An 11,046-nucleotide genomic window follows, 5' to 3' on the forward strand; every position below is an offset into this window, starting at 1 on the left:
ACATGTTTAAATGCGCAGATCAATAAAAAGAAAATTAAATTTATAATTTATAAATTTTATATTTTCTAATTACGTTTTTTGTTAGTATGTAAAAAAAAAAATATATATATTATTCTAAAAAAACATTTAATCCCTCCATAATAAGTAAAAGGATTAAAAATTTGTTTATATTTAACAATAAATAAAATATCTGAATGTATGTAATCGAAAATGAACCAGAAAAATATCCATATATCTTCCAAAGTTAATAATAGCGAGAAATAAAAACGGAGCGAATAGTCCCTCATAGAGGAATATGCGCATAAGGTAATTTCGTGTATATAGGATATCGAGTAACAATCTTTTAACTTTATTTATCGATAACTTATTTTTATCTAATAATACACTTATTCATTTCTAGAATATCTGATAATGTAATGAAATAATAATCAATAAAAAGATAATTAAATAATAAAATCAATATTAAAACTTTCCCCAAAATTCTTTTCATATTATATTATAGCTCAACACACATAAAATATCAGTTTTAAGACCGCTTTTTTAAAACGGAATTTTACGTGGTTTCGCCAAATTTTTGAATATACTTGATGCAAATTTTCTTTAATTTTATATTAATAATATTAATAATACTAATAAAATAAAAATTGATTTAAAACACAGGAAATAAAAAGAAATAAACAATTACTTGTCTGAAATAGCATATATGTATAAAAGAAAATATTAATATTCTTAAGATAATGTTACTCGATTAGATTCTGAATGTTTATACGCGAATATAACCTTTGTATTATATTAATAAAAATTCGTGATAATTTATACGATAAAATACAATAGCTTAATTGAAATGAAATATATCTTGTCATCGACATGAAAATCATGTTTGCTAGATATCAAGGAAATCAAGTTTGGAAACATTGCACAGCCTGTTAATATATGTGTAACATATTTCAATTGTAAAATCGAAACGATAAATTTTCTGTACATGTGTATTAAATTTTTACTATTGCTCTCCAATCTATGCAAATTAACTTTGCTATTTTTAAAATGTTACGACCATCACAAAGTATAAGGCAATCAGGATACATTTGAATCATCTGTTTTCTTCATAATGCCACAAAGAATACAAATACAAACGATAAAATATTACAATTACAAATTGTCGCGTTTCTTATTCTGTACTTTTAGTCAATTATTCTCTACAAATTGGCTTTGTCATACAATTACAAAACAAATACTAGTTTCGTACATAGTACGTTATTACATAATTGCATAAACGCAAAAGACGGCACTTTCTTTTCACCACTAAGAGACTTCTCTTATTCAATATATATACACATACAAATTTTACTATTTCGAACAATTATAAACAGTCATGAACAAAATACGTGAACAAATACGAGAAAACTAATATAATAAATGGAACATATACAATATGTCATAATATTACAAGATTAGTTTTTTTAAAATAATTTTTAATAATAAATATCAAATAATTTCCATTTAAAAAAAGAAGAAAAAAAGAAAAAAATCATAACATCAAATACTGGAACATCTTAATATTTTGCAAACAATATCTGCTATGCAAAAATATACAATGTTTGTTGTTGTTTCTTAATTTACAATTCTTTTAGTTTTAAATATTAATTAGAATTTTGTTAATATCGCGGAGATAGGTTCTATTATTTTGATTAATAGATAAATTTGGAACTAAAGAAGAACATTAAAAATTTATTCAGCCAATATCTTACTAAAGGAATAATATTAAAAGACATAATTTCATATTCTTCTCATTTAAGAAAGTATTTTCCTAAAATATCTTTTAATTCCTCTTATCTTAAAACTGATCAACCAAAATCTTTTTATATATACGTTCATAATGTTCAATAGCAAAAAACATAGATAAAATTGATGCATTTAAGAACTTACTAAAACTTTTCATGCTGGCATAACAAAGAAAAACTAGTAGCACGATCTAGTTTTACATAAATTTGTTGTAAAAATCATATATCAGTTCAAAGAACTCAACTCATTAAGTACAAAATACTCTGTGTGTGAGGGCGTGCATATGTGTGCGTTATGTGTATATATAGTGCACGTGTGCGCTATTTATATATATACACACAATATGTACATAAAATAAAAAAATTATACATATATATACATATATAATAATAATACATATATACATATATAATTTTTTTATGTGTCAAACGTGGCTGAACGTACAAGAGCTGAAGAACGTTTCACATTGCTTGTGGTTTGCCGATGACTATTTCTATTTTTATCCCCACGTGAGAGTAAACCCTTTGCAGTTTCTCTGAGACTAGCTCTTTGGTGAATACTAACGTGTGTACGGCTACTGCTGTGTGTAAGAGGATGGTGATTCACCACCAGAGATGCAGAAGACTCACCAGATTCCCCATCTTCATCACCCGTTGTATCTCCGGTTGTATCGCATTCACTGCTGTCCGCTTCACTTGATTCGCTCGGAGTGTCTTGTCCTCCCATTCCTATTTGTATACTCTCTCCTGTTCTATTTGTCGTTGCTGATACAGCTTGCGATATAGTACCACCCATTCGATGCATAAATAAACTAACCTACAACATTCAATTGATTAAATAAGATTCATCAAAATTTATTTCAATTCATATAACAAAAATATATTTAATATATCAAATATATATATATAAGCATACACATATACTTACTTTAAAATCAGCACTATACACTTTGTGATGTTTATCTTTATGTGCGTCATCCAAACCCCATTTATCTATACTTAAAACAAGAGTAGGTGGCATAGGTCCGAGACTAGCCAGCGATCCAGCTCGGGATTTCATATGCGACATAACCATTGGTAATTCCATGGTTGTACCATCGCAACTCAATGCCCTAGTTGAACGCTCAACTGGTAACTCTCCGTTATCATATTCTGGCGATAAATAATCCCGTACAAAAAATGTATTGAACCAAAAATGGAACAATTTTTCCTAAATGTGAAGTAAAAAAAAAAAGATTGATTATTTAAACCATTATTAAACCACTAGAAACAATTAATTATTTCATTTTCAAACATAGAATAAATACCTTTCGTTTCATTTTTGGTCTGTTAAAGAAATCCACTCGTATATCTCCTGTCAATGCTACACTGTGTTTTAAAGGGATACTAATTGTATGCATTCCTTTGCGTACTTCCACTATTTCAGAGCTAAATATCTTTTTTTTAGATTCAGATATTACACAATGTAAGTCTAAAATATAAAAATTATATATAAATATATATTGCATTTCATTTTTTGAATATATTTTGAATATTTTATTTTTCTTACATCCTTGACCTCCATGGAAAATGGGTGCCGGATCCAATTGTATTTTTCGTAACAACAATGTAACAGGTTGATAATTTAATCCTTCTTGTACAAGAGTAGCATAATAATCCACATATCTCCTCTGTGAAGGTATTGTTACACCCTTTCTGAATAATAAACAATATTGATAAGAGTACTATTTGTACATAATAAAAATAAAATGTAATATAATCACCTATCGTGCGTTCTTTTAGTTCCATAGTAATTAAGGGCTTCTGTGGCAGTGGGAAATTGTTTTATATGAAGAAGGTAACAACACACCATTACACCTGTTCGACCTTTACCCGCTTTACAATGAACTACAGCTACATTTTCTTGATGCCGAGAAAGCCATTCATGTACATCTTCACAAAATGGTCTAATTTGATCCAACATTGGTGGATTATGATCATCAAACGCGTATGTAGCTACTCTTTGTTTAAATTTTTTAAAATCATAAGATCTTTCTGAACATCTGAAAAATATATTTGTTTTAGAATGTTTTAGAATTTATTTTTTTTAATTTTTTAACTTTCAAAAAAAAAATTTATATATAAAACAATATCCAAAATGCTTACAGATTGTAAATCTTATAGTGATCTTTATGTCTAGATTCCAATAGTTTGACAACATCATCTATGTGATTCCTATATACTCCTTCTAGCTTTTCAGCTGGAAATCCCATTGCTATTAAATTATCTCTTATATCTATTATTAATATAGTTATGATTAAGGAATATTAACAAATTTAAATATAAACAAATTTATTAACATCAAAAAATTATATATTATATGTCATCTTGTATATATTTGCATATATTTCAACATAAAAAGCTATAAAAAAAAGGATACATGTGAGATCAAGATCAAAACCATCTTCTGTGAAACGCCTACGACGTTTGCTCACCATTCCTTTAATACGGTTGGTCATCTTCATATTACTGATAGTATTGGACATACTTGGCTGACTGAATTTCAAATCTCCTGTTTTGATTGCAATAATTTCAGTTTCCACTTCTTCTTTACTACTCCTTTCTTTTGTTTTCTGCTTTTCAAATAACTTTTTTGCCTGAATAAAAAATTATTTTTTTATTTATATTATATTCTATAATGAAAATAATAAGATTTACCTGTGGCTTATAAGCCGAGGCGTCACAAGAGCCCAGTTCTGGTCCTCTTTGTTCCTCCAGACAAACATGGAGGGGTGTTACTGATGCTGAGATATGTTCTGAGATTTTATTATTCAGCCTGCTGCCTGTAGGTCTCCTGCAGGAAAAGCATATACCCATTAATTCCCAAAGCATGTGTTCTTTCTATTATCCATCTCATTAAGTTATCTTCCTTTTCAATTTGCCACAGTTATAATTTGATGTCACCATGACCATCACAAGTTCAATATAACAATTATAATTTGCACAAAAAGTAAAACTTTGTACAATCTGAACACTATACACAACACAATACACTAATGAACACTACATAAGTGCTCAACATAACAGTTTAATTTATGATCAATAATCATAAAATTATTAAGAAGTTTCAGAAATATGAAGCAAAAAGAAACATTTTGTCACATCAACATGTCACATCATTCAAATTAAATTTTCACATAAAAATGATTATAAAATGACAAGATTGTCTATGACCATTACTAGAGAAAAATTACAAAAATTTGATGATACATCACCAATTATAATAAATATAATATATTTATATACATTCATATGTTGGATTTATATCTTAAAAATGATCAAATAATATATTATACAAGCACTGGCAAGTTTTATGAAAATCACGACGAAAGAACATCAAAGAAAGAAAAAACAAGAAAGAAAAAAAGTTTCAATATATGTCGATTTGAATATAAACGATAAACGATGATTTAAAAAAACATACTTGCATAAATACTGTGAATACTCAATCTTCATACGATTCTCAATAAAATTAGAAATATAATTAATACAAAGTATTTTCAGAATTTTATAAAATAACGATCACAGTCTCATGTTTTACGATAAATTAAAATCGTATATGGAAGTAGTAAAAAAGAATAGCACTTGGTACATGAAAAAAGAAAAAAAAAAAAGAAATGATAAACGATTAACATTCGCTATTTATGACCACTTGGTTACAAGTTCGTTATAGAAAGAACATTACTCGCAAGAAAACGCCGTGTAGAAGCGTCGATGAAAAGTTAGGTTAAGCACCGTTCGCAATACATCACAGAGGCCACTTAACACCGCTGTACATTTTCATGCCAGTTTCACCGATACATTGTTTGTCTTCTTCTTAATCCAATGTTCACATATCGTTTATAGAAGATTTGCATAAGATTTTAAAGAAATCGTTCGAGATACCATATTACTTTTGAAAAATAAAAAAGCAATCTTTTTTCGCATATAACGTAAAATTCACTCCAATCCTTTCGGAGCATGTTCAACTGCGATCTAGCGGCACTCCCAGTTACGGTGAATTTCTAAAGAATAAAGTTAGTATCGATAAAAATCCCTTGATCCATAGAATTTGTTGATATAATTTCTTTACAATTAATAATTTTCATTTAATCAGATCAATAAAAATATAAACTCGTTTTTTTGTTCACAGAAGAATCACGTTTTGATGGTGTAATCTTGTCATCGTGTCAAAGTAGTAATATGAATTCAAACCACATTCTATCACGAAAGTACAGTGGTTTTTGGATAAAGAACTTATACAGATGTAATGAACGCACATATTCATGAATACGGCCGTGAGGAACAACATAATCTCTATGTTGCATCCTCAATTTGCCACATGGATAAACACGCACACGCGATACGGACACTCACCACTAACGTATAAGATCATGCATCGCGATTGTTGCGGAATGGTTGTTCACTCTGCGAACGAACCGTCGTGATGCTACGCAGGATTTTATAGACGCTCGTACCGGGATTCGATCAGAACTAACATTCTTATTTTCCTATTTATCTCCATTTCTTCGTTATTATTAACGAAGGTCAGTTAAAAAAATGAAGAAATAATTAATCTTAATTAACGAACAGAAGTATTCGTTATAACATCCATTTTACAAACACAGTTTACATCTGATGTGAAATGGAAAGTCTCCCACAGCCACCTTTATCACTAAAAGCACCATTCACAATGACGCATTTGCATCACGTCTATTTGTGCTTCTAACTACTAGTGTTGGCAACATTTATGTGTATTTCCTCTAGAAAATCTACTAATTCATTTATTTTTGAGTTTTCAATTTTATTACTTCTCAATTAAAAAAAAAGAAAATAGGATAAAGAATTACTTAGAATTTATTAATCTAGAAGTTTTTTAATTATGGAAATTTTCGTTGTTCTTCTTTAAAATATTTTATTTCTATCCTTTTCTTTTTTGCGCATGCGTTCTTTCTTTTGTTTTTTTACTAAATATTCGTACTACTAAACTATAAAGATTGTCTTTTCAAATTTTTTTATATAAATTATTATTCGTGCTAATTTTTTAAAACTATAAATTAAATTTTATTTGCATTTATTAATATTTGTTATTAAATAGATTGTAAAAAATTTATTGTAATTTTTCTTTAATTGCTTAAATAGAATATTTAAAAGATCGTAATTTTTGCATTTTTAAAACTTGCATTGCTATTTGCTTTTTATATCAAGTTACTTTTAAGTTAATTGTTTTAAACATTATAAGTTTTATATGGATGTTTTAATCTTATAAAATTTAAATTATTTGAGTATTAGATTTACAATATTTTTTTTTTAATTTGTATTAATTTTGTTTATATATTAATTATAAAAACGCAATTAAAAATAATATTCGGAATATTTGCTTATTTATGAACACCAATTATGAATTCTTATCTGTACAATGATAAATACAAAAGTTTATACATTTAAATATAACAATTAATTAACGAATTAATTTACACAACAGTGATCAGGATATAATCAATTATTTTCTTATATTACTCGGATTTGTATACACTCATTCACCATACATACACACATACAGAGGTTACTTTCAAAAAAACTTATATGTAGGAGAAACTTCTTATTATGATATTCAATAAAATATTTAATGAATTAAAATAGTAAAATATAAATATCAGAAGATTTAAATTGTTTAATCATCAAAACAAATTTATCGAGTTACGTTTGAGAAAATTGGATTTTTTACAATATTTTTATATTATAAATCTTGAATTTGTGTTTTATGCAGTAAGATAATTTAAATTATGATGAAATTTTTCTTTTTTCTTTAATCCATCAGTATCATTCTCTATGCATCGCAGACTGTTTCCTTACACTCTGTCCTTTTATATATCACATAGATTGTCATTTCTTCATATTTTGTTACCATTTACAATTGTTATGCTATAAAGATTCAATTTCTTTTATTTTATCTTTTCAACGAATATAACATTAAAAAATCTAAATATGAAATTCTATATGAGAAATAAATTGTAAGAAATCTTCTACCACTACTTCTAGGATAACTAAACGATATATAGGATAAAAAACGACAGTCAATGCAATATATAGAGAATTCTAATGATTCTAAATAAAAAAATCAAAACAGTTTCATAAAGTTCTCTGTAAAATCTTTTTGTCTACATGGAAAGAAAATTTCAACTTGATCTCGGTCTTTGAGAGATTAAATACAAGTTAGATACAAACATAGTTTTGTATCTATTTTACATTATACACATATATGCATATATACACTCTTTCTCATGCATTGTACTGTTGGTATTGATAATTATTCGCCAGTTGTGAAATTTTGCAATAATAAATTCTTTTTTTAAATATTTTTCTTTTAAATATTTGAAAACGAGAAACATTATTATAAAATTGTTTTCTAATTTTTTTTTAAAATAAAAAATTTCAAAGTAAATTAATACATACTATAATTTTTTGTTTAATCTATATCGGATTTAAGTGTACTTAAAGTACCAGTATGTATTTTAGATGTTTTTATCTTTTTATATGATGTAAGAAGATCTTCCATTGTTATAGGTCGTACTGCATCATGATATTCTTCATCATCAGTACTGCTGGTAGCACTTGTATCTCTGTGATAAAAAGATTAATTATAAAATTTGATTTCAAAAAAAACTTTTGCGCAAATAAATAATAAAATAAAAATATTAACTGTGTATGAGTTCGTAAATAATCTCGAACACGATAAATAGATGCATTTCTACAAAGTTCTTGCAAATCTGATCCAGAAAAACCTTCTGTTACTTTTGCTAATTTTGCTATATCTACATTTTCAGCTATTGGTTCATGATCCAATATTAATTTCAAAACTCGCACTCGTTGCTCTTCATTCTGAAAAAAAACAAAATATATATATATATATAAGAATATTCCAAAAATGTTTCAAAAATATTCCAGAAATATCCGTAAACTGGAGATTTTTGAAGTAATTTCAAGTAATAATTCCTTTATAAAAATTTTCATTACAATTTTGTCAACGAGTTGTTAACAATTTTTTTAACAATTTAGGAATACCTTGTATACATTTATACATTTATATACATATATGGAAATTCAATGGAAATTCAGTATTTCATATATAAACAAAATGTCAATATATCACTAAAAGACTTGTCCAATTTTAAAGATCAAAGTAAACATAAAAATTGATATACCAAAATTTCAAATCGATATAGTAACTAATTAAGATAAAATGATTTCACTTATTTATATTGCCTTGCTTCATCTCAATATAAATTTCAATTGCTTATAATTTAATAAATAAACCTTAGCGAAAATTGCTTTAACTTTTGTATATGACTTTTAGAATTGATCCTTAAAAGTGTCTCATGAATATATTAATATTTTATATAAAGATATATATTATACATTACATATAATATATATTTAACAAATAAATTTTTGTATAAATTTTATTTACTGGCAAACCAATGTGAAAAGTAGCTGGCATACGTCTAAGAATAGCTCTATCTAAGTCTTGTGGCCTATTAGTAGCACCCATTATTATAACTATGCAAGAAGGATCTGTGATTAATCCATCCCAAAGAGACATGAATTGTGCTTTCATCATTGCAGTTGCTTCATGATCTTGCGAATTGCGTGCTCTTAAAAATGAATCTATAAAACAACATATTTTAAAATAATGACATTAATGTGAAATATATCATGATATTTTCCTACTAACCTATTTCATCAATAAAGATTATACATGGTTGAAGTTTCACAGCTAGTGAAAACACAGCTGCAGTTAATTTTTGACTTTCACCATACCATTTATCAGTTAGAATGCTTACATCTAAATTAATGAAACATGTTTTAGTTTCTTTAGCAGTTGCTTTGGCAATCATTGTTTTACCACAGCCTGGTGGTCCGTGTAAGAGTACACCCTAAAATTAAAATATACATTGTGATATAAAATTGTTACATAATTATATTTATATATATTTATATATAAACCTTTGGTGCTTGTGTTAATTGAGAATCTTCAAATAGTTCCTTTCTTTGTATAGGCAATATAACAGTTTCCTTTAATTCTTGTATAACATGTTCAAGACCTGCAATATTTTCCCATGAAACCCGAATATCTTTGGGATCCACTATATGATTAGCTATTATCATTTCATAATCTGTCAATTGATCCATGTCTACTGACCATAATAAATTATCTGTTTTAGCAAGTTTTCGTAACTGTTCTCGTGCCTATAAAACATGTAAATCACAATTTTTAATAAAAAATATATGAAAAATAAGGTTACTTTTCAAATGTGCATGGAGTACAAAGGTTATGTAAGATTTAATTTTTGAAAATATTAAATCAATAACCTTTTTTCTGGCTTTTTTCTTTGCATTATTCGTAGGATCAAGTTGATTCATAATCCATTTCATACTAAAAAATCCAAAAGCCGCAATAAATGATACTCTTGCCACAAGTACGAATATTTCTGATCTCGTATATCCAACTCCATCCGCAATATTCATTGTTTCTTATATTTTGTTTCAATTTTATCGGTAAATTTCTCTGTCCAACGTACTAAATATTAATTCTTTTCTATTAATATTACATGCCACTTTAAACTGTGCTCAAATTCTTAACTTGAACATTTACAAAAGAAAGAATAGTTGTATACAATGGAAAGAGAGGGAAACGTAAGCATGCGCAAGTCATTAAGATATACAATATATAAAAATGTATAAAAAATAAGTATTAATAGTTTTAATATAAAATTCCCTACGATAATTATTAATATATGAATATTAAAAATGATTTGATTTAAAAATATAGATGAGAATATACATGAGAATGCCTATTGTATAATATATATAATATATATATATATAATGATTAATATATAATTATATAGAATATAATTTCATTCGATTGTTTTTTTATTTATCAATACAATTTTTTATAATTGAAATAATATTATTTTAAATAAAAATTACATTTCATACGTATATATTTCAATTCAAAATTTTTTTCTTAAAATGAATAATATATATATACACTATATAATGATTTAATAATCAATGAAATACAATCTTACGTCATTAAAATTTATAATTAGTATATTTAAAAAATGATGGAGAAACCAAAAATATAAAATGATGAAAAAAATTATGTTAATAATAAAATTATAATAATATTAATAATACAGTTGTTTGTATGCATTTTTTTACATAATAAAACAATAATATT

At 26.2% G+C, this 11,046-nt stretch overlaps 2 protein-coding genes and 1 long non-coding RNA gene across 10 annotated transcripts in view; 1 reads left to right on the forward strand and 2 right to left on the reverse strand.

Annotated features, from left to right (window-relative positions):
- LOC102671768 (phosphatidylinositol 3,4,5-trisphosphate 3-phosphatase and dual-specificity protein phosphatase PTEN) overlaps nucleotides 1-11,046 on the reverse strand; it is a 26,442-nt gene that overhangs the window by 8,653 nt on the left and 6,743 nt on the right. For 3 of the 8 annotated variants that reach the window (XM_031513484.1, XM_031513483.1, XM_031513482.1), the window contains exons 1-8: nucleotides 5,506-5,764; nucleotides 4,479-4,999; nucleotides 4,201-4,417; nucleotides 3,927-4,056; nucleotides 3,545-3,823; nucleotides 3,089-3,476; nucleotides 2,710-2,991; nucleotides 2,412-2,598 (exon numbers count right to left, since the gene is read on the reverse strand). In XM_031513484.1, coding sequence (XP_031369344.1) covers nucleotides 2,412-2,598; nucleotides 2,710-2,991; nucleotides 3,089-3,476; nucleotides 3,545-3,823; nucleotides 3,927-4,056; nucleotides 4,201-4,417; nucleotides 4,479-4,652 — 1,657 coding nt within the window. In that variant the 5' untranslated portion in view covers nucleotides 4,653-4,999; nucleotides 5,506-5,764. Of the gene's footprint in view, nucleotides 1-1,742; nucleotides 2,599-2,709; nucleotides 2,992-3,088; nucleotides 3,477-3,544; nucleotides 3,824-3,926; nucleotides 4,057-4,200; nucleotides 4,418-4,478; nucleotides 5,000-5,244; nucleotides 5,264-5,505; nucleotides 5,765-6,176; nucleotides 6,475-11,046 lie in introns of those variants that run through there. The other 5 variants (XM_006621954.2, XM_031513486.1, XM_006621951.2 and 2 more) reach the window with 5 other exon arrangements.
- LOC102671677 lies at nucleotides 5,698-6,385 on the forward strand. Its single transcript, XR_422613.2, has 2 exons — nucleotides 5,698-5,836; nucleotides 5,953-6,385. It is a non-coding gene; the product is annotated as an uncharacterized LOC102671677 (long non-coding RNA).
- Nucleotides 7,155-10,531, reverse strand: LOC102671550 (ATPase family AAA domain-containing protein 1-B-like). The gene is made up of 6 exons (XM_006621950.2): nucleotides 10,173-10,531; nucleotides 9,807-10,049; nucleotides 9,535-9,736; nucleotides 9,271-9,467; nucleotides 8,503-8,681; nucleotides 7,155-8,422 (listed from the first exon to the last, which is right to left on the reverse strand). The coding sequence occupies exons 1-6, from the start codon at nucleotides 10,326-10,328 to the stop codon at nucleotides 8,269-8,271; spliced, it is 1,131 nt and encodes a 376-aa protein (XP_006622013.1). The 5' UTR covers nucleotides 10,329-10,531; the 3' UTR covers nucleotides 7,155-8,268.

Source organism: Apis dorsata, unplaced genomic scaffold, assembly GCF_000469605.1.
Source record: "Apis dorsata unplaced genomic scaffold, Apis dorsata 1.3 scaffold_651, whole genome shotgun sequence".
NCBI lineage: Eukaryota > Metazoa > Arthropoda > Insecta > Hymenoptera > Apidae > Apis > Apis dorsata.

Bases quoted from the DNA above. Each gene is read 5' to 3' on its own strand.
- LOC102671550 (XM_006621950.2), bottom strand. From the start codon at position 10,328: ATGAATATTGCGGATGGAGTTGGATATACGAGATCAGAAATATTCGTA. The intron at 10,050-10,172 runs GTTATTGATTTA...CATGTTTTATAG, and splicing joins AGAAAAAAGCCAGAAAAAAG to GCACGAGAACAGTTACGAAA. The intron at 8,682-9,270 runs GTAAATAAAATT...GTTTTTTTTCAG, and splicing joins CTTTTCACATTGGTTTGCCA to AATGAAGAGCAACGAGTGCG.